At 53.6% G+C, this 26,442-nt stretch overlaps 2 protein-coding genes across 8 annotated transcripts in view; one reads left to right on the top strand and one right to left on the bottom strand.

Moving 5' to 3' along the window:
- The first annotated feature begins 11,028 nt into the window (after window positions 1-11,028).
- MRPS15 (mitochondrial ribosomal protein S15) lies at window positions 11,029-20,670 on the top strand. Its single transcript, XM_078877253.1, has 9 exons — window positions 11,029-11,108; window positions 13,292-13,574; window positions 14,624-14,686; window positions 15,961-16,036; window positions 17,663-17,711; window positions 17,921-18,005; window positions 18,341-18,399; window positions 19,112-19,303; window positions 20,146-20,670. Exons 2-9 carry the CDS (start codon window positions 13,349-13,351, stop codon window positions 20,257-20,259), a joined length of 864 nt encoding a protein of 287 aa, XP_078733379.1. The 5' UTR covers window positions 11,029-11,108; window positions 13,292-13,348; the 3' UTR covers window positions 20,260-20,670.
- Window positions 20,671-21,052: 382 nt separating this feature from the next.
- CRYZL1 (crystallin zeta like 1) overlaps window positions 21,053-26,442 on the bottom strand; it is a 19,995-nt gene continuing 14,605 nt past the window's right edge. For 6 of the 7 annotated variants that reach the window (XM_078877245.1, XM_078877252.1, XM_078877247.1 and 3 more), the window contains exons 8-12: window positions 26,281-26,378; window positions 25,700-25,822; window positions 25,444-25,549; window positions 24,676-24,721; window positions 21,053-22,318 (exon numbers count right to left, since the gene is read on the bottom strand). In XM_078877245.1, coding sequence (XP_078733371.1) covers window positions 22,219-22,318; window positions 24,676-24,721; window positions 25,444-25,549; window positions 25,700-25,822; window positions 26,281-26,378 — 473 coding nt within the window. In that variant the 3' untranslated portion in view covers window positions 21,053-22,218. Of the gene's footprint in view, window positions 22,319-24,675; window positions 24,722-25,443; window positions 25,550-25,699; window positions 25,823-26,279; window positions 26,379-26,442 lie in introns of all 7 variants that reach the window. The other variant, XM_078877251.1, reaches the window with a different exon arrangement.

Raw genomic sequence — 26,442 nt, 5'->3', positions numbered from 1 at the left:
CGCCTATACCACCCTGCTATGCACGGTGATCACCCATTCAAGCACTGTCCAGCCTCAACACTGCTCAGCTTCCGAGAGCAATATGTTTTACATTGATTAGTTTTTTCCTGCAAAAGGCCAGGTCGTTGAAACGTCGAAACATCCTCGCAGTGACTACACGTTTTAATTCGTTTAATGACAAACACGATTGGAACAAAGTGTTTGAAAGTGCGCAGACCAGCGTGAAGGGGGTTGCCTGCTGGGGATGGCTCTGGGCGCTTTCAGATGCGCTTCTGTGGCCGTCTGGAACGCTCTCCCTTCCTTCCCATATTAGGAAGTCACTGGAGCTATGCACTTTTAAATCACATTGATTGAAAACTCATTTTCTTCAGAACTGCTTTTTGTGCCATTGGAACCTCATTTGCCAGTAGCCAAATATGATAATTGTTTTTTTACCCTTTTATCTGGCAACAAAACTGACACCTTTTTTTTACAAGGAATCATGTTTGCGCCTTTTAGCGTCATCTGGTCCAACACCATGTGAGACTAGGCTCTAAGGAAAGCTGTCTCGAGTGTGGACCAATCAATGTCAAAGACAGTGCATACATGATCAGAGTTGTGTTTTTTGTTTGCATTCCGACTGCAGGTATTGTGGTCAATGCAAACATGACTCCTTGTAAAAAAAAGGTGTCAGTTTTGTAGCCAGATAAAATGGTAAAAAACCAATTATCAACTGCTTTTTGTGTTTACTTTGGTGTCCTTACACCCGCCCGGGCACCTCCGATTAGCATGGTCGGCTACGTAGGGTGCGAAAGAAGTTCAACGTGTATACACACACGCGCGCGCGCCGGTTAGAGAACGACGGCCTGTGGTCGAGACTGGTGACGGAGCGGCAGGCACAGGAGGGACAAACAGCAGGACGGATCGTTGGATCGCGTGACCGTGAGGGATTTGCGGCGGCTCTGGGCAGAGTCTCATCCAGCAGTGGATAAGACCACGGCTGATGATCAGAATCTAAATATTGATACCGTACTGGAGGATCTGGGAGAGCTATAAAGCACATTATCAGAGGTGTCCAGTAGGCGGCAGGTCAGAACGTGACGACAACAACACGAGACGAGTGCAACGTGGAGGAATGTAAACACATCGCTCAAAGAATAAACAAATAAAGCCACGTTAGTTTTGGGGTTTTGCGGTAAAGTCACGTAGGTAAAAAAAGAAAATAAATGAAAACAACTCAATTAAATCACGACGTTTCGGGCACAACACAAGCGTGTTGAATTTCGATTTAAAGCTTTCGTGACTGCAGGGATTCATCTTCTTGGTTCTCTCGGTAGAGTCACGTAGAAGGGAAATAATAAAATAATACAAATAAAACATAATAAAATAATTCTCACGACGTTTCGGCCACAACGCAAGCAGCCGTCCTCAGGTGAAGAACAGGTCTATTTTATTATTTCCCTTCTACGTGACTTTACCGAAAGAACCAAGAAGACAAGCGTGTAGATGACGGACGCTTGTGTTGTGCCCGAAACGTCGTGATTTAATTTAGTTGTTTTCATTTATTTTATTTTTTACCTACGTGACTTTACCGAAAAAACTAAGAGTATAAATCCTTGCAGTCACGAAAGCTTCAAATCTAGAACGACATTATTTTTATTTCACCAGGTACAGCCCACTGAGCTCGTAGTTTTTATTTTAGAAGCGACCCGGCCACAAATGATAGCTCAACGAAGTGGCTTAGGGGCCGTCCATAAATGACGTCACGCGATTTTGGACGATTTTTGACCCCCACCCCCCCTCGTCACACGGCGTCACAAAAAGTCAGACCCCCCCCCCTCAAATAGGACGTCACAAAGTTCTGCCCCCCATTCTCCCCCAAAACCATATTTCCATTTTAAAAGTAAAACATGCTTAAAATCGCTGTAAACTATTGTCATTGTAGTGCGTATTTAATGTGGCGCTGCACTCTGATGTTGTAGGAGAAAATATTTATAAAAAAAAGTCTATTTAATTAAGTAGAACGTGTCGTCTATATTTATTTAAAGTTGCGCATTTTCAAGTGACGTCACATTTCTCAAACCGCCCCCTCCCTCGTCACACATCGTCACAAATCTCTGACCCCCCCCCCACCCTAGGTGCGTGACGTCATTTATGGACGGCCCCTAACTCAACGAAGAGGCTTTGCCATGATTCGGTGCTGCGCTGATGGGCAAACTTTCAGCCTCGCGAGAGGGGCTTTAATCCCGGCACATCACATCCAGTATCCACACACACACAACACAAACGATGCTTTAGTGTCGCTCTGGCTGCTCGCAATCACGTGACACCTCCTGCAGTCGATCCGCCTCCAGCGATGCGGAGAGAATTGAGTGCCAGTGGAGGCCCTGCTGCAACTATCACCGCGGCGCTTGTGCCAGGCTAGGTGCACGTTGAGGCAACGTCAAGTGTGGAAGGCTCGCTGCTGGCAGGAGGTCACGGGGACAGACCCATGTGCCGTGGCGAGATGTTAACTACCTCGCCTGGTCTGCAGGAGGTCGTGGGTTCGATCTCGACACTGACGCCTGCTGCTGTATATTTGGAGTGTGTGTGTGTCTCTCTCATCATCATCATCACGGTGGCTAGGAGATGTTAACTACCTCGCCTGGTCTGCAGGAGGTGGTGGGTTCGATCTCGACACTGACGCCTGCTGCTGTATATTTGGAGTTTGTGTGTGTGTCTCTCTCATCATCATCATCACGGTGGCTAGGAGATGTTAACTACCTCGCCTGGTCTGCAGGAGGTCGTGGGTTCGATCTCGACACTGACGCCTGCTGCTGTATATTTGGAGTTTGTGTGTGTGTCTCTCTCATCATCATTATCACGGTGGCTAGGAGATGTTAACTACCTCGCCTGGTCTGCAGGAGGTCGTGGGTTCGATCTCGACACTGACGCCTGCTGCTGTATATTTGGAGTGTGTGTGTGTCTCTCATCATCATATCACGGTGGCTAGGAGATGTTAACTACCTCCCCTGGTATACAGGAGGTCGTGGGTTCGATCTCAACAGTGACGCCTGCTGTATATTTGAAGTTTGTGTGTCTCTCTCCCCGTGGTCGCGTGCATTTTTCTCCGGGTGCTCCGGTTTTTCCCCTCCACATGTATAACCAACATCACGCGTTTAGAGCATTTGGCTGCTATACATTTCCACGCGATAAGCCGCTTCGTTGAGCCGTCACTTGCGGCCAGGTCGCTTCTGAAAAGAGCCACACAACACAGTGGGCCTTACCTGTTGAAATAAACAACTTAGTTCCTTTAAATACTGCAGTCAAATAGTTCAGGACTCATATGCTCAGGTTTTTTCGGTAAAGTCACGTAGGTAAAACACCTCACCTTACCGTATTAATAAAACGTATGCGGCCCTTGTCCCACCACCTTCTCCAACCATTATATAAACGCAGTGGTAGCTCCTGCAATCTCGCATTTACTTGATACAGCTGTCGTGGCTGTGACGGTTCCACCTGAGGACGGAAGCTTGTGTTGCCTCCGAAACGTCGTGATTTTTATTTTATTTTACCTTTTTAATGTTTTACCTACGTGACTTTACCGAAAAAACCTGCGAATATGAATTCTTGCAGTCACGAAAGCTTCAAATCTAAGTTCAGGACTCGCAGATGCGCCCCCCGTGCCCCCCACTGTGCCACCTCGCGCGCGCTTTATCCGCCCGGCGCCGCGCTCGTTGTTGTGAGCGTCGCTCCTTTCGCCCTCCGCTGTTGTTCGCGTGCGGCTGCCTCCAGCCGGCCAGTCGCCTCCAGCCGGCCTGAGCCAGCTCAAACTCACGCAACGATTGTGTGTGAGTGGTGGCGCAACGGTTAGCGCACTGCGCTACGAACCCGGCGTCACTCGGCCTGAGCCAGCTCAAACTCACGCAACGATTGTGTGTGAGTGGTGGCGCAACGGTTAGCGCACTGCGCTACGAACCCGGCGTCACTCGGCCTGAGCCAGCTCAAACTCACGCAACGATTGTGTGTGAGTGCGCTCAGAGTGGTGGCGCAACGGTTAGCGCGCTGCGCTACGAACCCGGCGTCACTCGATCCTGGTGACGAAAAATCTTGAACCGGTTTCTGGGCCTCCGCTATGTCTACTCGGCCTTAAACGAGAGCCTTCAACAGAAACTCAACACGTTTGTCAATAACGCCGCATTTAAAATTACAACAACAACGAAAAACAGGCGATGTTTCTGTATAGTGGCACTTCTTCACACCGCATAACTGGACCATTGCGCGGATAATATATTGAACATTTAAAGGCATTTGTTCAGTGCTGTATTATTTGTTGCTTTTGCACCACTGCCAACGCAGCAACATCGTGAAATAATAATTAGTTTACACGAGTAGCAGGTGGCGGTGTGTAAACACCAGCACTGCGAGAGACAAAGACGGTCGCGGCCAGCCCGTGGTGCTGACCACATCAAGCCCAATCGTGCGACACGCCGACCTTAATAGGTGGCACTCGTTAACGGCACTTGCCCCAGCGGCTATACGGGTGATCTCTGTCTTTAGTTTCCTGGCGAGAGAAAATGCAACGGCGGAAAGCTGCTGGCTGACTCCTTAAAATAACCACACGGTGGTCAGATGGATCGCTACCGGGGCAGGAAACCACGAGGAATCACAAGGCTACGCGTGTATTATGCTGTATGTATGTACAACGTTGATCTTCCGCTTGCTTCTTTCGGTAAAGTCACGTAGAAGGGAAATAATACAATTATTAAAATGAAACATAATAAAAATACAATTCTCACGACGTTTCGGCCACAACGCAAGCAGCCGTCCTCAGGTGAAGAACAGGTCTGTCGGAAAGACAGCGTCTGAATGGGTCATTCCCTTCTACGTGACTTTACCGAAAGAACCGAGAAGATGAATCCCTGCAGTCACGAAAGCTTTAAATCGAAATGTTGAACTTCTTTCGCACCGTATGTAGCCAACCATGCTCATCGGAGGTGCGGGCAAAGGACGGCAAAACTGCACACAAAAAAGTAGTTCTACGATTTGAGTCTCAACTGTTGTGACCATTAACCCAGTGCAGCACACACGCACGCCTCTGCTTGTCCACTGCTGGATGACGGAGTGCTCTTCGCACGCCGTGTGAGCAGAAACGTGGGGTGGTCGGGGTGCTCTGTGAAAATTCCGTCACAGTTCCAATGATTGCTTTTTAAATCCTTTATATTAAGTTCGCTTGCTTGCTTGCTTGCGTGCTTGCGTGCTTGCGTGCTTGCTTGCTTGCTTACGACCGTGCAAATCTTTCGGTCGTTTTTTAACACACTTCCCGTGATTCAATCGAGCTGACATTTTCCACACAGACTCGTTGTGCGTGACAATTCATTTTCGTGAAAAAATGTTTTCCAAAATTTGACACTGTTTAGGGAAATTTTTTTAAATATTTAATTACCAATTGCTTAATGCTGGCAGACAATCATCTGACCCATAGGTGGCAGCCATCTCAAGCCAGAGGACGAGAGGACTCTAGCCGCCACGCATATAAAGGATTTAGAGTGAAAAACTTTGTTTTTACGGGTTAATTTTTTCATTGCTTTCATGGCTTTATTTTGGTGATTTCGAAAAGTGTATTGGTTTAGCCATGTTTGTGTTGTTGTAGTACAGAGTTAGACTGATGGCCTTAATCTAAATTGTCTTACGTTTGTTGTTGTTGTTGTTTGACTTGCATCCCACTGGGATTTTTGCACACAGCGTTGGTGTACGGTGTTTTTTTCTGCAATATTTTGCTGTCTTTTCTTGGATTTTCTGTTTGCACTTAGTCACATATTCACTTTAAGATGTTTTTTGTTCATGTTTTTTTTGTTTGTTGCGGTTGCACCCGATTCAAGAGCCGAATGGCTCACAGGGCTCTATACCTAATCAATGAACTTGAACTTACTTCACCACGGCTGCTTCGTTGAGGACGGTGGAGGCAAAGGGAACGCACGATGGTTACTGCATCACTCGCTCTCCCCTCCTGTCCACAGCGTAGCCCCGCAGTAGCCGCCTATGACAGCAGCAGCAGCAACCAGCTGTGCATGCTGCTGCTGCTGCAGCAATATGCGCTGTGCCGGATGAAGCCCTGTTGGGAATCCGAGATGGGACGCGTTCCGCGTGGGCGGTCATCGGCATTTTTGGGGTTAATGATTACAGCTCAGGACGTTCCAACACGCACACAGCAACACACACACCAACACACACACCACACACACCACACACACACCAACACCACACACACCACCACACACACACCACACACACCACCACACACACAGACCACACACACCACACGCACACCACACACCACACACACACACCACACACACACCACCACACACACCACCACCACACACCACACACACACACACACCACACACACACCACCACACACCATACGCACCACACACACACCACCACACACACATCACATACACTGCGAGCAGTCATACACCCCACCAGAACACACACACACACCACACACACTGCCAGCAGTCATACACCCCACCAGAACACACACACACACCACCACACACCACCACACACACACACCACCACACACACACACCACCACACATACACCACACACACTGCCAGCATCATACACCCCACCAGAACACACACACACACCACACACACTGCAGCATCATACACCCCACCAGAACACACACACACACCACACTCACTGCCAGCATCATACACCCCACCAGAACACACACACACACCACACACACTGCAGCATCATACACCCCACCAGAACACACACACACACCACACACACTGCAGCATCATACACCCCACCAGAACACACACACACCACACACACTGCAGCATCATACACCCCACCAGAACACACACACACACCACACACACTGCAGCATCATACACCCCACCAGAACACACACACACACCACACACACTGCAGCATCATACACCCCACCAGAACACACACACACACACCACACACTGCAGCATCATACACCCCACCAGAACACACACACACACACCACACACACTGCAGCATCATACACCCCACCAGAACACACACACACACCACACACACTGCAGCATCATACACCCCACCAGAACACACACACACACCACACACACTGCAGCATCATACACCCCACCAGAACACACACACACACCACACACACTGCAGCATCATACACCCCACCAGAACACACACACACACCACACACACTGCAGCATCATACACCCCACCAGAACACACACACCACACACACTGCAGCATCATACACCCCACCAGAACACACACACACACCACACACACTGCAGCATCATACACCCCACCAGAACACACACACACACCACACACACTGCAGCATCATACACCCCACCAGAACACACACACACACCACACACACTGCAGCATCATACACCCCACCAGAACACACACACACACACCACACACACTGCAGCATCATACACCCCCATCATCACAATGATGACCATCACGACCATCCCTCTCCTCCTCCTGGGTGATGATGATGCGAGCTTGGTGGTGATGGTCATCATCACAATGATGAGCATCATCATCACAATGATGATCATCATCACAATGATGATCATCATCACAATGATGATCATCACAATGATGACCATCATCATCACAATGATGATCATCATTGTGATGATCATCATCATCACAATGATGACCATCATCATCACAATGATGACCATCATCATCACAATGATGATCATCATCACAATGATGAGCATCATCATCACAATGATGATCATCATCACAATGATGATCATCATTGTGATGATGATCATCATTGTGATGATCATCATCATCACAATGATGACCATCATCATCACAATGATGATCATCATCACAATGATGATCATCATTGTGATGATCATCATCATCACAATGATGACCATCATCATCACAATGATGACCATCATCATCACAATGATGATCATCATCACAATGATGATCATCATCACAATGATGATCATCATCATTGTGATGATGATCATCATCATCACAATGATGATCATCATCACAATGATGACCATCATCATCATCATTGTGATGATGATCATCATCATTGTGATGATGATGATCATCATCACAATGATGATCATCACAATCCTTCTCCTCCTCCTGGCTGGCGCCTTGCGCGCCGCGCAGTGACATCACCTCGCGTCGCCATGGCCACGGATTCTATTTATAGCTCTGCCCTTGTGGCACAGAGGACGGGCACGGGGAGGGGAGAGAGAGAGAGCGGAGAAGGGAGAGTGTGGAGGAGAGAGAAAGAGAGGGCACAAGGGGGGGAGAGAGGAGAGAGCCAGAGCCAGGGAGGAGGGAGGGAGAGTGGTTGGGTGAACGGGGAGAGTGGGGAGAGCTCTCGTGAGAGTGGCGGAGAAGATGGGAAGAGGACAGTGGCTGCAAGAGAAGCGAGAAGGGCTGCGTGCAGAACGAGAGAGAGGGAGAGCGAGAGAGTGAGCGAGAGGTGGGGGTTTACATAAAGCAAAGTTATTATTTAAAACAAAATACGAAATGATGAACGAAGCAATGTGCCGACTACACCGAGCATATTCTTGCTTCCACTGATCGTAAAAAAAAGAGACGGAAGCGGGGAGGCAGTGAGAAAAAAACGAGAGTGGGGAGAGAGGAGTGGTGGGTGGGGGGGGGAGAGAAACGGGAGTCAGCCAAGAGCGGAGGGAATGAGTTTGCGTCCATTATGAATGTATCGATGTATGGCGTTCTTCAATAATTTGGGGGTGGGGATGGGGTTCTATTGACTGTCTGGAGCTGATATCCCCCCGTGCGAACGGACTGCACACACACGCAGTGGTGATGGTGGTGGTGGTGGTTGTGCTGAGTGAAGGATTCACGGGGAGGGAGACGAGAGAGAGAGAGAGTTGATGTTGCTGGGCGAATGCGCTGATGCCTCGTTATGGAACAAAGATGTCATCCGCTTTAGCGGCCTCTAGTGGCGTGCCAGGGGTGAAGATGATGTGTAGCACTGACACACTCAGCACTGACACACTCAACACTGACACACTCAACACTGACACACTCAACAATGACACACTCAACACTGACACACCAACACTGACACACCAACACTGACACACTCAGCACTGACACACTCAACACTGACACACTCAACACTGACACACCAACACTGACACACCAACACTGACACACTCAACACTGACACACCAACACTGACACACCAACAATGACACACTCAACACTGACACACCAACACTGACACACTCAACACTGACACACCAACACTGACACACTCAACACTGACACACCAACACTGACACACTCAACACTGACACACCAACACTGACACACCAACAATGACACACTCAGCACTGACACACTCAACACTGACACACTCAGCACTGACACACCAACACTGACACACTCAACACTGACACACTCAACACTGACACACCAACACTGACACACCAACACTGACACACTCAACACTGACACACTCAACACTGACACACCAACACTGACACACCAACACTGACACACTCAACACTGACACACCAACACTGACACACTCAACACTGACACACCAACACTGACACACCAACACTGACACACTCAACACTGACACACTCAACACTGACACACTCAACACTGACACACCAACACTGACACACTCAACACTGACACACCAACACTGACACACCAACACTGACACACTCAACACTGACACACCAACACTGACACACCAACACTGACACACTCAGCACTGACACACTCAACACTGACACACTCAACACTGACACACCAACACTGACACACCAACACTGACACACTCAACACTGACACACCAACACTGACACACTCAACACTGACACACTCAACACTGACACACCAACACTGACACACTCAACACTGACACACCAACACTGACACACCAACACTGACACACTCAACACTGACACACCAACACTGACACACTCAACACTGACACACTCAACACTGACACACCAACACTGACACACTCAACACTGACACACCAACACTGACACACTCAACACTGACACACTCAACACTGACACACCAACACTGACACACCAACACTGACACACTCAACACTGACACACTCAACACTGACACACCAACACTGACACACTCAACACTGACACACCAACACTGACACACCAACACTGACACACTCAACACTGACACACTCAACACTGACACACTCAACACTGACACACTCAACACTGACACACCAACACTGACACACTCAACACTGACACACTCAACACTGACACACCAACACTGACACACTCAACACTGACACACCAACACTGACACACTCAACACTGACACACCAACACTGACACACCAACAATGACACACTCAACACTGACACACCAACACTGACACACTCAACACTGACACACTCAACACTGACACACTCAACACTGACACACCAATACTGACACACTCAACACTGACACACCAACACTGACACACTCAACACTGACACACCAACACTGACACACTCAACACTGACACACCAACACTGACACACCAACACTGACACACTCAACACTGACACACCAACACTGACACACTCAACACTGACACACCAACACTGACACACTCAACACTGACACACCAACACTGACACACTCACACTGACACATGATGGGCCCGGGCGGGTAGGGGCCGTCCATAAATGACGTCACGCGATTTTGGACTATTTTTGACCCCCCCCCCCCCTGTCGTCACACAGCGTCACAAAAAGTCAAACTCCCCCTCAAATATGACGTCACAAAGCTCTGCCCCCCCCCCCCAAAACCATATTTCCATTTTAAAAATAAAACATGCTTCAAATCGCTTTAAACTACTGTCATTGCCGTGCGTATTTAGTATGGCGCTGCACTCTGATGTTGCGCATTTTGGTGTGACGTCACATTTCTCAACCCCCCCCCCCTCGTCACACATCGTCACAAATGTTTGACCCCCCCCCTATGTGCGTGACGTCATTTATGGACGGCCCCTGACGAGCACATTGGTCGTGGGTGCAAGAAACCTCGTGAATTCCCGCAGTCGAGAGCTCACGAGACCGGGATTCGGAATCAGAAACTTTATACTGGTAGGAACCTCCTGGTTACACCAGCCCACAGGGGATTATTGCGTCCGTCGTGCAGGGAGGGGCTGGGTGGGGAGGGGAGGGGCTGGGTGGGGAGGGTGGGGAGGGGCTGGGTGGGGAGGGGAGGGTGGGGAGGGGCTGGGTGGGGAGGGAGGGGCTGGGTGGGGAGGGGAGGGTGGGGAGGGGCTAGGTGGGGAGGGTGGGGAGGGGCTGGGCTGGGTGGGGAGGGGAGGGTGGGGAGTGGAGGGTGGGGAGGGGCTGGGTGGGGAGGGTGGGGCTGGGTGGGGGGTGGAAGGGTGGGGCTGGGTGGGGAGGGGAGGGGCTGGTCACCCCGTGGTGCCCTTATAAAACTCAACGTTTAACCTACTCACGCCGGCTTGTGCCCGCCCTCACAGTCGGGCATATTTGCGGAATACACCACGCCGCCGTTGACCCTGGCCATTGACCGGGCAACCCAACGTTCCTACCAGCTCCCTCCGCAGGAGGAGGAATGTGTTTTCGACTGCAGGAGGAATCCGACGAGCTATAAAGCTCTTTGTCACAGGCGTCCAGCGCAGAAGCTCCAACCTCGCTTGCCACACCGCTGTCTTGAAGGAGTCCAGTCGAATGCTCTCATGAGTAGCCAGCTATGGCTGCAAAGTTTGGTAGTAGATGTTATGTCTATCGCTTATTGTAAAATATCAATCACAGTTCCTATGATCACTGTTACATTGCTTGTATAGATTTATTTTGGTGAATTCGAAAACGTTTTGGTTCAGCCATATTTTTCTTTCTTTCTAGATTTGAAGCTTTCGTGACTGCAAGGTTTTTTCGGTAAAGTCACGTATCTTCTTGGTTCTTTCGGTAAAGTCACGTAGAAGGGAAGTAATACAATAATAAAAATGAAGCATAATAAAACAATTCTCACGACGTTTCGGTCACAACGCAAGCAGCCGTCCTCTTCGCCTGAGGACGGCTGCTTGCGTTGTGGCCGAAACGTCGTGAGAATTGTTTTATTATGTTTTATTTGTATTATTTTATTACTTCCCTTCTACGTGACTTTACCGAAAGAACCAAGAAGATGAATCCCTGCAGTCACGAAAGCTTTAAATCGAAAAGTCACGTATGTTAAAATATTTTTTTTAAATAACGACGTTTCGAAGGCAACACAAGCTTCCGTATTAGCCATATTTGTTTGTTGTAGTACAGAGTTAGACTGATAATTTTAATCTGAATTGTCTTACAGTTGATATTGTCTGACTTGCATCCCACTGGGATGTGTGCACACAGCGTTGAAATGCGGTGTTTTTCTGGAAGACTTTGCTGTGTTTTCCTGGATGTTTCTGTCTGCGTGTAGTCACTTGAAGATGTTCCTTGTTCATGTTTTTGTTTTGTTGCGGTTGCACCCGAGTCAAGAGCCGAATGGCTCACAGGGCTACACATAATACATTCAACTGAAACTGAGTAGACTACATAATACTGACTGATGTTAGATTTAAAAAAAATCACGAGCGGAATTACCGATACCCCAATGCAGCCCTCGTGTATTGCTCACAGGTAGAGAATAACGCTGTCAGAACAGCATCTCCAGATATACAATGGAATAGTGGCTCGTGTTAGCGTTGATTCGATTAGCGTCGTTCACTTCTCTAGGAACGCATCTTGAGCGCTAAGCGAGGTAACCCGGTAGAAGTCTTCTGAAACCGGTAGAAGTCTTCTGAAACCGGTAGAAGTCTTCTGAAACCGGTAGACTTCTTCTAACCCTGGCAGACGTCTTATAAATCCGGTAGCAGTCTTCTGAAACCGGTAGACTTCTTCTAAACTTGGCAGAAGTTTTCGGAAACCGGTAGATGTATTCTGAACCCGGCAGAGGTCTTCTCAATCCGGCAGATATCTTATAGATCCGGTAGAAGTCTTCTGAACCCGGTAGAAGTCTTCTGAAACCGGTAGAAATATTTTAATTCCCGGTTCAGAAGAACTGCACCGGGTACAGAATGCATCTACCGGGTTCAGCAGACTCCACCGGTTTCAGAAGACGTCTACCGCTTTCGGAAGACATCTACCTCCTCCAGAAGACTAAAACCGGTAGAAATATTCTAAAGACGGTAGACATCTTCTGAAAGCGGTAGACATCTGCTCAAACCGGTAGCCATCTTCTTGGTGACGTACCCGGCACGTGACAGGGTGTCATGGCGGCGCCCATGCAGGCGTGATTGTCGCGGGTGAGTGAGAGGGCGATCGAGGCGACACGGAGAGACGCCGCGATGCAGAATCAGCTGCCACGCCGAGTGCCGCTCCTCATCTCCGTGCTCCCGGGCCTCGCGAGGTCACCACAGGGCCTGGTGGGAGCCCCTGGGTGCCTGGGCCCTTGCCGCCGCCTCCTGCTGCCCCCCGGCCTCGCCTCGTCCCGTGCAGGGGTCAGCTCCTGGGCCCGACTGCTCGCGCAGCCGCCACGAGCGGGGGCCAGCGGCGGGCCCGCGACCCCACGGGGTAAGGAGACACGGGGGGACAGGGAGACGAGGTGAGAGAGAGGGGGGGGGGGAGACAGGGGGAGACGGCGGGAGAGGGAAAGCACGGGGAGACAGAGGGAGACCGGGGGGGAGATTGGAGATACTGATGGAGGCACGGGGAGAGATACACTGGGGGAGAGAGACACGGGGGGAGAGAGACACGGGGGGAGAGATACACGGGGGGAGAGATACACGGGGGGAGAGAGACACGGGGAGAGAGAGACACGGGGAGAGAGAGACACGGGGAGAGAGAGAGACACGGGGAGAGAGAGAGACACGGGGAGAGAGAGAGACACGGGGAGAGAGAGAGACACGGGGAGAGAGAGAGACACGGGGAGAGAGAGAGACACGGGGAGAGAGAGAGAGAGAGACACGGGGAGAGAGAGAGAGACACGGGGAGAGAGAGAGACACGGGGAGAGAGAGAGAGACACGGGAAGAGAGAGAGAGACACGGGGAGAGAGAGAGAGACGCGGGGAGAGAGAGAGAGACGCGGGGAGAGAGAGAGAGACACGGGGAGTGAGAGAGACACGGGGAGAGAGAGACACGGGGAGAGAGAGACACGGGGAGAGAGACTGGGAGTCACAGGGGGAGAGAGACACGGGGAGTGAGAGAGACACGGGGAGTGAGAGAGACACGGGGAGTGAGAGAGACACGGGGAGTGAGAGAGACACGGGGAGTGAGAGAGACACGGGGAGTGAGAGAGACACGGGGAGAGAGACACGGGGAGAGAGACACGGGGAGAGAGGCACGGGGAGAGAGACACGGGGAGAGAGACACGGGGAGAGAGACACGGGGAGAGAGACACGGGGAGAGAGACACGGGGAGAGAGAGACACGGGAAGAGAGAGACACGGGAAGAGAGAGACACGGGGAGAGAGAGACACGGGGAGACAGACACGGGGAGACAGACACGGGGAGAAAGAGACACGGGGGGAGAGGGGATACGGGCCTCGGGGAGTAGGGAGCTAATGGAGCCCGGGGAGAGCCGTGTCCCCCTGACTCTCACTCCGTGTCGCCGTTCTCTCACAGTGAACTGGGCCGCCCAGGCGAAGAGGCTCTACGGGCGCAAGCGACAGGCGGCGCCGCGAGTCGGTGAGTCCCGCACGCACCCAGCCGCAGCCACGAACGCGACGAACGTGTCTCCTACACTGATGCGACTTCTAAACTAATGCGACTAAAGCGACTTCTAAACTAATGCGACTAAAGAGGATAAACTGTCTAGAAGCGACTGGGTTACCGAGATCACAGTAACGGTAATAACTGGACCACATCGATCAGTCGTTATTTAACGTTTAATGGGTTTGTTTGTATTTTATGGAAAGGCAAAGTCTGAACAGATACTCGAGATTGCAGAAGATGCAAATTATCCTCGTGTCTGGCATTGAAATGCAAGGGGACAGGTGTTGTAACTGTGCCGACATAGTTTGGTGAGGCCATTGGATGGGATCTGGGTTCACCAGATGGATTCGGTTTGATCTGTTTTGATTATTATTTTATTTTACCAGGTAAAGCGCCACTGAGCCTACGTAGCTCTTTTTCAGAAGCGACCTGGCCACAAGTGATAGCTCAACGAAGTGGCTTAGCATCACGTGGAACTTTATAGCAGCGAAATACTCTAAACGCGTTTTGTTGATTGTAAATGTGGAGGGGAAAACCAGAGGACCCGGAGAAAAATCCACGCAACCACGGGGAGAGAGAGAGAGACACGCAAACTCAAAATATATGATGCAGATTAATCAAGACGAGAGTAGTGGGATTATCTCGGAGTTATCCCTTTACCCTGTCTCCCAAACCCCACCCCCCCAGTGGCTACCAATCAGCTGGATGACTTACCCCTGACCCCCCCCCCCCCAGTGCCTACCAGTCAGCTGGATGACTTACCCCTGACCCCCCCCCCCAGTGCCTACCAGTCAGCTGGATGACTTACCCCTGACCCCCCCCCCAGTGCCTACCAGTCAGCTGGATGACTTACCCCTGACCCCCCCCCCCCCCCCCCCAGTGCCTACCAGTCAGCTGGATGACTTACCCCTGACCCCCCCCCCCCCAGTGCCTACCAGTCAGCTGGATGACTTACCCCTGACCCCCCCCCCAGTGCCTACCAGTCAGCTGGATGACTTACCCCTGACCCCCCCCCCAGTGCCTACCAGTCAGCTGGATGACTTACCCCTGACCCCCCCCCCCCAGTGCCTACCAGTCAGCTGGATGACTTACCCCTGACCCCCCCCCCCCCAGTGCCTACCAGTCAGCTGGATGACTTACCCCTGACCCCCCCCCCAGTGCCTACCAGTCAGCTGGATGACTTACCCCTGACCCCCCCCCCCCCAGTCAGCTGGATGACTTACCCCTGACCCCCCTCCCCCCCGCAGTGGCTACCAGTCAGCTGGATGACTTACCCCCGACTGCCACCAAATACGGCTTTGAGGGCCTGAGTGAGTTACAGACGTGAGTGCCGCACCACTCCTCACCACCGCTCACCATCGCCCCTCACCCACGCACTCCGACCGTTCGCACGCGAGTGGTGGCTGTCCCTGCAGATGCAGGACGATACATCGAGTCTCTAGCAATCGCTGTCATCAAGGACCGGGGTTTCGTCCAATCGCAGAACTCCCTCGGTTGGGTGAGCGGCACTTTCCAGTTGCTGACTCTCTTTATCCTTCAGTTGATGACAAATGGCGGGTTCACTTCACTCGGGTTCATGTAGGGTCAGGGTTTAGAGTTAGATATGAGGGTTAGAGACAAGGGTCAGGGTTTAGAGTTAGATATGAGGGTTAGAGATAAGGGCCAGGGTTTAGAGTTAGATATGAGGGTTAGAGACAAGGGTCAGGGTTTAGAGTTAGATATGAGGGTTAGAGACAAGGGTCAGGGTTTAGAGTTAGATATGAGGGTTAGAGACAAGGGTCAGGGTTTAGAGTTAGATATGAGGGTTAGAGACAAGGGTCAGGGTTTAGAGTTAGATATGAGGGTTAGAGACAAGGGTCAGGGTTTAGAGTTAAATATGAGGGTTAGAGACAAGGGTCAGGGTTTAGAGTTAGATATGAGGGTTAGAGACAAGGGTCAGGGTTTAGAGTTAAATATGAGGGTTAGAGACAAGGGTCAGGGTTTAGAGTTAGATATGAGGGTTAGAGACAAGGGTCAGGGTTTAGAGTTAGATATGAGGGTTAGAGACAAGGGTCAGGGTTTAGAGTTAAATATGAGGGTTAGAGACAAGGGTCAGGGTTTAGAGTTAGATATGAGGGTTAGAGACAAGGGTCAGGGTTTAGAGTTAAATATGAGGGTTAGAGACAAGGGCCAGGGTTTACAGTTAGATATGAGGGTTAGAGATAAGGGTTAGGGTTTACAGTTAGATATGAGGGTTAGAGACAAGGGTCAGGGTTTACAGTTAGATATGAGGGTTAGAGACAAGGGTCAGGGTTTAGAGTTACATATTAGGATTAGCGATAAGGGTCAGGGTTTAGAGTTAGATATGAGGGTTAGAGATAAGGGTCAGGGTTTAGAGTTAGATATGAGGGTTAGAGACAAGGGTCAGGGTTTAGAGTTAGATATGAGGGTTAGAGACAAGGGTCAGGGTTTACAGTTAGATATGAGGGTTAGAGACAAGGGTCAGGGTTTAGAGTTAGATATGAGGGTTAGAGATAAGGGCCAGGGTTTACAGTTAGATATGAGGGTTAGAGACAAGGGTCAGGGTTTAGAGTTAGATATGAGGGTTAGAGACAAGGGTCAGGGTTTAGAGTTAAATATGAGGGTTAGAGATAAGGGTCAGGGTTTACAGTTAGATATGAGGGTTAGAGATAAGGGCCAGGGTTTACAGTTAGATATGAGGGTTAGAGATAATGGTCAGGGTTTACAGTTAGATATGAGGGTTAGAGATAAGGGCCAGGGTTTAGAGTTACGTATTAGGATTAGTGATCAGGGTCAGGGTTGAGGGTTTAGCAGGATTAAGTGTTGGGATAAAGCTTTAGGGATATGTTTTATGGTTAGGGGTTTGTTTAAGGATTACAGTTAAGGTTATGGTTTTGGGTTCATTGCCCGCACCCAGACCCCGCTCGAGGATCGTGTTTCTGTCCGCAGGGCCGACGAGTGCGTGCGGAGGCTGCTCTCGTTGGAGCTGGGGAGTCACGTGAGTCACAGTGCACTCGGCTGTTCCGGGCAGATTTTATTTAACAACACGTGAAGGTGGTGCAGCGTCGCATGTACACTTCCTGCATCGTCCTCTTGTCTCGCGTGTGTACTGGCGTGTGTACTGGCGTGTGTACTGGCATGTGTACTGGTGTGTGTACTGGCGTGTGTACTGGTGTGTGTACTGGTATATGCCGCCGTGCTATGCAGAGTGACAAGCTGAAACTCAAGAAGCAGCAGTACATCGCCCTGGTGCAGCGGAGCCCCGAGGATCGCAGTTCCACCGAGGTTCAGAGTGAGGACTCCACCTGCCGCTACATTCACCCGCACCTGGCCGAGTGGCTGTCCCACCGAGTCCACAGTAACAGCGCGCTGGGGAATCACGCAGCGGGGTCTACGATACAGTACACCGAGTCTACGATACAGTAGTCTCACAGCCCAACATCATTCACATATATGAACCAGTTCTGGGCCTCCTCTAGGTCAACTCAGCCTTAAACGAGTTCCTGGTGCGGTGTGTAAACATCAGAACTGGGGAGACAAAAGTGCCTCTCGCTAACAGCACTTGCCCCAACAGTCTGTTTGAAGGCTACACAGCGGGGGGATCTTTTGTCTTTGTTTCATCTGCAGTCGCAGTCCTAACGGCGAGGATCCGGAATTACAGTGAGCACCTGGCCCAGCACCCCAGGGTGAGTGCCAGGGTCGGTTCACCGAGGTGGGAACCCGCGAGGCCGGGACGGGTCTGGCCACGTGCAGCCGACCTCGCCGCTCCGTCTCCTCGGTGGTCGTCCGCTCGGAAGCGTCGCCCTGGCGCACAGGCCGGGGACGCACCGCAGGAACACACCACGCTCCACTCGTGTCTCCCGAATAGGATGAAGACTTTCCCAGTTTACTTGCTCACCCACGTGTCTCCCATTTAAGATGAAACTTCAAGACTCGCCCACTTGCGCCTCCAGAATAAGATGAAGCATCACGACGCACCCGCTTACCTACTTGCTCCCCCACTCGCTCGCTCACCCACTCATGTCTCTGTCTCCATGACAACATGAAGCTTCACGACTCGCCAGCTCACCCACTCGCCCGCCCACCCACTCGCTCGCTCACCCACTCGCCCACCCACTCGCTCGCTCACCCACTCGCCCACCCACTTGCTCGCTCACCCACTCGTGTCTCTGTCTCCATGACAACATGAAGCTTCACGACTCGCCAGCTCACCCACTCGCTCACCCACCCACTCACCCACTCGCCCGCCCACCCACTCGCCCGCCCACCCACTCGCTCGCCCACCCGCTCACCCACTCGCTCGCTCACCCACTCGTGTCTGTCTCCATGACATGAAGCTTCACGACTCGCCAGCTCACCCACTCACCCACTCGCCCACCGGTGTGTGCGCGTCTCCAGGACAAGACCAACAAGCGCTACATGCTCATGGCGTCCGACAGACGCAAGAAGCTGCTCAAGTACCTGCGGCGGACGCGCTACGACCGCTTCGAGCACACGTGCACGGCGCTCAACATCTCGTTCCAGCTGCCGCCAGCGTACCACCGGCGCGCCTCGCGCCGCTGGCTCGCCAAGAAAGCGCTCGTCGTGAGGGTGAGGAGAGGGCCGGCCGCCGCGGCACTATTCACGCCGACTGATCAGGATCTTTAGCTAAACCAGAATCTCGATGCGGGAGAAATCCGGTGACATGAAGCTCAAATTTCGATTTAAAGCTTTCGTGACTGCAGGGATTCATCTTCTTGGTTCTTTCGGTAAAGTCACGTAGAAGGGAAGTAATAAAATAATAAAAAAAAACATAATAAAATAATTCTCACGACGTTTCGGCCACAACGCAAGCAGCCGTCTTCCCTTCTACGTGACTTTACCGAAAGAACCAAGAAGACATGAAGCTTCTTTGTCATGTAGATGGCGTAGTTTCACTCCAGCTGTCGCCACCTGTACGGGGATAGAGCGTTGCCCCCCCCCACCCCCGCACGTGCGGTGGGTCCTCTCCGGGTGCACCCCTCCCACGTGCGTAATAAACGCTCGTCAATTGACTGAGAACATCTGAACGTGTAGAGGACCGCAGAGCGGGGACAATTGTTGGTGCCAGCTGACCGCCCGGCTTGCTGCCTTCCAGCTCGACTCGTTGCGTGTACGGACTCTGCGATGCTTGCCAGTTGCTCAGAGCGACGCGACTTCACACTCAAAGAATTTATTAGTTTCGGATCTTTACAATTAGCGCAGTTGGCTACGTACGGCGCGAAAGAAATTCCAACACGTATGCAATGGACAGGGCCGATCTGTTCACGCTTTCAGAGTGATTTTAATTGAACCGATGCGCCCTCGCCACACGTGTCGTCGCCCTCACACGCGTGTTGCCGACGTGTCGGCGAACGCAGCGCCTGCCGTTTCACGACTCGCGTGATTTCCCGCCCCCCCCCCACCCCCCGCAGGTTCGTCAGCTTGTTAACGAGCGGCGCTACCGGGCCCGCCAGGAGGCCCGCGCGCAGGCGGCGCAGGCGGCGCAGGCGGAGCAAGCGGCTCCCCCGTGTGAAGGGAGCGGCTGAGAGCTCACGTCCCGGTGTCCCCACTCTCGTCTCACGCGCTCCCCTCTTGTCGCATCTGTCCTTAAGAGACCCAGAGACCCACAGACTCGCGTAGAGACCCACAGACTCGCGTAGAGACCCACAGACTCGCGTAGAGACCCACGGACTCACATAGAGACCCACAGACTCACGTAGAGACCCACAGACTCACAGAGACCCACAGACTCGCGTAGAGACCCACAGACTCACATAGAGACCCACAGACTCGCGTAGAGACCCACAGACTCACGTAGAGACCCACAGACTCACGTAGAGACCCACAGACTCGCGTAGAGACCCACAGACTCACATAGAGACCCACAGACTCACATAGAGACCCACAGACTCACATAGAGACCCACAGACTCACATAGAGACCCACAGACTCACGTAGAGACCCACAGACTCACGTAGAGACCCACAGACTCACGTAGAGACCCACAGACTCACATAGAGACCCACAGACTCACGTAGAGACCCACAGACTCACGTAGAGACCCACAGACTCACATAGAGACCCACAGACTCACGTAGAGACCCACAGACTCACGTAGAGACCCACAGACTCACGTAGAGACCCACAGACTCACGTAGAGACCCACAGACTCACGTAGAGACCCACAGACTCACATAGAGACCCACAGACTCACGTAGAGACCCACAGACTCACGTAGAGACCCACAGACTCACATAGAGACCCACAGACTCACATAGAGACCCACAGACTCACATAGAGACCCACAGACTCACGTAGAGACCCACAGACTCACATAGAGACCCACAGACTCACATAGAGACCCACAGACTCACATAGAGACCCACAGACTCACGTAGAGACCCACAGACTCACATAGAGACCCACAGACTCACATAGAGACCCACAGACTCACGTAGAGACCCACAGACTCACATAGAGACCCACAGACTCACATAGAGACCCACAGACTCACGTAGAGACCCACAGACTCACGTAGAGACCCACAGACTCGCGTAGAGACCCACAGACTCGCGTAGAGACCCACAGACTCACGTAGAGACCCACAGACTCACGTAGAGACCCACAGACTCACATAGAGACCCACAGACTCACATAGAGACCCACACTCCAATAACATTATTGAACGAGGCCGGCTTCTCCGACTCCCTCCCCCGTCTGTGTGCGTCTCGTCTCCCGTGGCGTCTCATCTCTCGCGGCTTGTCCCGCGGCATTGCGCAATAAAATAATTGCTCGATTCTTCCCGTTCGACTCGAGTGGCTATGTCGCGCCCTGCTGCTGCTGCTGCTGCTGCACGGATGTCCCGCGTCGGAGTTCCAAGTCCCCGGAACGCTTGGGGGGGCGGGTGGGGGTTGGTTGCAGCCTTCAGCCAGCAGTGGATTGGCCGTGGCCGATGATGATGGCACCGGGGAATGTGCATTTGTCGGTTGGCGATCGTCACCAGCAGTGCGGGTTTACCGAGAGCAACCATTGCAAGTCGGTGCCGCAGTGCACGTGGAGAGCAGGTGTGGCCACTGTGGGGGCGGGGGTGGTTGCGGGGCGGGGGTGGCGAGCGATGAGTGAGCTCGAGAGAGCGTGCAGCTTCGAGAGAGAGTCTCGCTGACACCGTGACACGAGAGGGAGCTGCGGGCAAGAGACGGATGAGAGAGATCGGAGATGAACAAGCGATGATGTCCGAAGGTGAGAGATGCACGAGAGAGGAGAGCTGTGGGCAAGAGATTGGAGACTCGCGGGATGGAGACGCGCACTGGATGTTAGCGAGATGAGTGGAGGCGCAAGCGGCAGTCGCGTGCGCTCGTGTGTTGCGATGTCGTTTCACGCCCATCGGGAACCGGAGTTGACGAACTCCAGCAACGTCGCCGCGACCTCGAGGTCACTGCCACGCAAAGCGCGAGGCCGACCCGGTCACCCCGTGACCCCGGTGACCCCGCCGACTCCCGGCACGATCAGAGCTGCACGACGCGTTTGAGCTGCGAGCGCCCGGCCTGCACCGCGTCCATCGCCTCCACCGCCTGCCCCAGGCCCTCCGCACCGTGCACCAGCGGCCTGCCGCACGGAGACGGAGCGAGCGTGGTGACACCGTGGTGTGTGTGGTTACATGCTGTGTGGTGTGGGTTACATGGTGTGTGTGGTTGCATGCTGTGTGGTGTGGGTTACATGGTGTGCGTGGTGACTGGTGTGGGTAACATGCTGTGTGTGGTAGGCTCACACTGAGACCTGTAGGCTCACACTGAGACCTGTAGGCTCACACTGAGACCTGTAGGCTCACACTGAGACCTGTAGGCTCACACTGAGACCTGTAGGCTCACACTGAGACCAGTAGGCTCACACTGAGACCAGTAGGCTCACATTGAGACCTGTAGGCTCACACTGAGACCTGTAGGCTCACACTGAGACCTGTAGGCTCACACTGAGACCAGTAGGCTCACACTGAGACCTGTAGGCTCACACTGAGACCTGTAGGCTCACACTGAGACCTGTAGGCTCACACTGAGACCAGTAGGCTCACACTGAGACCTGTAGGCTCACACTGAGACCTGTAGGCTCACACTGAGACCTGTAGGCTCACACTGAGACCTGTAGGCTCACGCTGAGACCTGTAGGCTCACGCTGAGACCTGTAGGCTCACGCTGAGACCTGTAGGCTCACACTGAGACCTGTAGGCTCACACTGAGACCTGTAGGCTCACACTGAGACCAGTAGGCTCACACTGAGACCTGTAGGCTCACACTGAGACCTGTAGGCTCACACTGAGACCTGTAGGCTCACACTGAGACCAGTAGGCTCACACTGAGACCTGTAGGCTCACACTGAGACCTGTAGGCTCACACTGAGACCAGTAGGCTCACACTGAGACCAGTAGGCTCACACTGAGACCTGTAGGCTCACACTGAGACCGGTAGGCTCACACTGAGACGTGTAGGCTCACACTGAGACCAGTAGGCTCACACTGAGACCTGTAGGCTCACACTGAGACCTGTAGGCTCACACTGAGACCGGCAGGCTCACACTGAGACCGGCAGGCTCACACTGAGACCAGTAGGCTCACACTGAGACCAGTAGGCTCACACTGAGACCTGTAGGCTCACACTGAGAGCGGTAGGCTCACACTGAGACCTGTAGGCTCACACTGAGACCTGTAGGCTCACACTGAGACCGGTAGGCTCACACTGAGACCGGCAGGCTCACACTGAGACCAGTAGGCTCACACTGAGACCAGTAGGCTCACACTGAGACCTGTAGGCTCACACTGAGACCGGTAGGCTCACACTGAGACCTGTAGGCTCACACTGAGACCAGTAGGCTCACACTGAGACCTGTAGGCTCACACTGAGACCCGTAGGCTCACACTGAGACCTGTAGGCTCACACTGAGACCGGCAGGCTCACACTGAGACCAGTAGGCTCACACTGAGACAAGTAGGCTCACACTGAGACCTGTAGGCTCACACTGAGACCTGTAGGCTCACACTGAGACCGGTAGGCTCACACTGAGACCTGTAGGCTCACACTGAGACCTGTAGGCTCACACTGAGACCTGTAGGCTCACACTGAGACCGGAAGGCTCACACTGAGACCAGTAGGCTCACACTGAGACCTGTAGGCTCACACTGAGACCTGTAGGCTCACACTGAGACCGGAAGGCTCACACTGAGACCGGTAGGCTCACACTGAGACCTGTAGGCTCACACTGAGACCGGTAGGCTCACACTGAGACCGGCAGGCTCACACTGAGACCTGTAGGCTCACACTGAGACCAGTAGGCTCACACTGAGACCAGTAGGCTCACACTGAGACCTGTAGGCTCACACTGAGACATGTAGGCTCACACTGAGACCTGCAGACTCACACTGAGACCAGTAGGCTCACACTGAGACCAGTAGGCTCACACTGAGACCAGTAGGCTCACACTGAGACCTGTAGGCTCACACTGAGACCTGTAGGCTCACACTGAGACCTGTAGGCTCACACTGAGACCTGTAGGCTCACACTGAGACCAGTAGGCTCACAATGAGACCAGTAGGCTCACAATGAGACCTGTAGGCTCACACTGAGACTTGTAGGCTCACACTGAGACCAGTAGGCTCACACTGAGACCAGTAGGCTCACAATGAGACCTGTAGGCTCACAATGAGACCTGTAGGCTCACACTGAGACCTGTAGGCTCACACTGAGACCAGTAGGCTCACAATGAGACCTGTAGGCTCACACTGAGACTTGTAGGCTCACACTGAGACCAGTAGGCTCACACTGAGACCTGTAGGCTCACACTGAGACCAGTAGGCTCACACTGAGACCTGTAGGCTCACACTGAGACCTGTAGGCTCACACTGAGACCTGTAAGCTCACACTGAGACCTGTAGGCTCACAGTTGGGGTTAGTGTCGTGCGCCGTGCGGGTCACCTGAACACGCCAGCCGAGAGCTTCTCCATGACGTCGCGCAAGCCGTCTGAGCGGGCGCGTTAAGGATGCTTCTGCTGCCCCTGCGTGCACGGGGGGGGGGGGGGGGGCACTGCCGCCTGTGCCCGGCTCTCGTCGTGCCTCGGTGGGCTGCTGCTGTGGGGGGCTACGTTGTCACCAGAGGGCAGTGCAGCTGAATCCGTGGTTGTATTCTCCCCACCACCACCACCAACCCGACTGGCCAGCACGGTGAAGTATGGTCATTTAGCCGCCGCTATAACCCCCTGCACGGCGTGGGGGAGCAGACCCACGCCCAGCGGCACACGGCAGGGCGAGCGGCCCCGGTGCTGCGGGTGCGGTGGTGCGGTGCTGCGGGTGCGGTGGTGCGGGTGTGGTGGTGCGGGTGCGGTGCTGCGGGTGCGGTGGTGCGGGTGCGGTGGTGCGGGTGCGGTGGTGCGGGTGCGGTGGTGCGGGTGCGGTGGTGCGGGTGCGGTGCTGCGGGTGTGGTGGTGCGGGTGCGGTGCTACGGGTGTGGTGCTGCGGGTGCGGTGCTGCGGGTGTGGTGGTGCGGGTGCGGTGGTGCGGGTGCGGTGCTGCGGGTGCGGTGCTGCGGGTGCGGTGCTGCGGGTGCGGTGGTGCGGGTGCGGTGGTGCGGGTGCGGTGGTGCGGGTGCGGTGCTGCGGGTGCGGTGCTGCGGTGCTGCGGGTGTGGTGGTGCGGGTGTGGTGCGGTGGTGCGGGCAGTGGCGGTGTATTTGCCGCGTGAAGGATACGCAGGTGCCGCCCCCGGCGAGTCGGGGAGAGGCTCCACAGCTCCTCGTTGAAGAAGCGCACGCTGGCGCCCTTCAGCTGCAGCAGGGCGCAGTCGGGGGGGTCCAGCTGCCGAGAGAGAGAGAGCGCGGGGACAAGCGAGGAGCCGCAAGTGCAGGGACACGTCGCCCCCCCCCCCCCCACACGCTTAGAAACGGCGGCCTGCATACAGCGCGCGTCCGAGCCACGCTAATTGAGGGGGCTCCACTGCGGCTTTACCTGCAGCTGCTCGTGGGTGGTGACCCACTGGCCGGCGACGGCGAGGGCGCTGATCAGCTGGTGCTTGTGCGGCGAGCCGGGCGCGGGCGGAGCCCCCCCGGTGCTGCTCCCTCGCGCTGGCGCCGGGGGCGTTAGCAGCGTGAAACAAACACAATTGGGGGCGGCGTGGATAGTGCAGCGTGGATAGTGCAGCGTGGATTGTGCAGCGTGGATAGTGCAGGACAGTGGAGTCTGCTGGTGGAGCGAGCGTCCAGAGTCAGCGAGAAGGTTCAGGAAGGGGGGCGTGGCCTCGGTCGGTATAAAAGGGGGAGATGCGCGGGAGACTCGGGGCTGTTGCAGTGGGAGTCGTCGTCACGCGAGTCGTCGTCACGCGAGTCGTCGTCACGCGAGTCGTCGTCACGCGAGTCGTCGTCACGCGAGTCGTCGTCACGCGAGTCGTCGTCACGCGAGTCGTCGTCACGCGAGTCGTCGTCACGCGAGTCGTCGTCACGCGAGTCGTCGTCACGCGAGTCGTCGTCACGCGAGTCGTCGTCACGCGAGTCGTCGTCACGCGAGTCGTCGTCACGCGAGTCAGCCTTACCTCCAGCGTCCACCACGAGGTCGACTCCGAGCCCCCCCGTCTCCTCCAGGCAGCTCGCCACGAGGTCGCAGCCTCGCTCGCCCAGCTCCACCACCCGCGCTGCACACACGGCAACACGAGCTCATCCCTCTGTGTGTGTGCCGCTTTGGGTGTGTGTGCCGCT

The sequence above is a fragment of the Lampetra fluviatilis genome, chromosome 47, assembly GCF_964198595.1.
Source record: "Lampetra fluviatilis chromosome 47, kcLamFluv1.1, whole genome shotgun sequence".
Lineage (NCBI taxonomy): Eukaryota > Metazoa > Chordata > Hyperoartia > Petromyzontiformes > Petromyzontidae > Lampetra > Lampetra fluviatilis.
Note: the sequence above shows the minus strand (reverse complement) of the source record. Positions and strands in the feature narration are given on the sequence as shown.

Coding starts and splice junctions, on each gene's coding strand:
- MRPS15 (XM_078877253.1), top strand. CDS start 13,349: ATGCAGAATCAGCTGCCACGCCGAGTGCCGCTCCTCATCTCCGTGCTC. Junction 14,687..15,960: donor ACAGGCGGCGCCGCGAGTCG/GTGAGTCCCGCA, acceptor TCCCCCCCGCAG/TGGCTACCAGTCAGCTGGAT. Junction 16,037..17,662: donor GGCCTGAGTGAGTTACAGAC/GTGAGTGCCGCA, acceptor TTCTGTCCGCAG/GGCCGACGAGTGCGTGCGGA.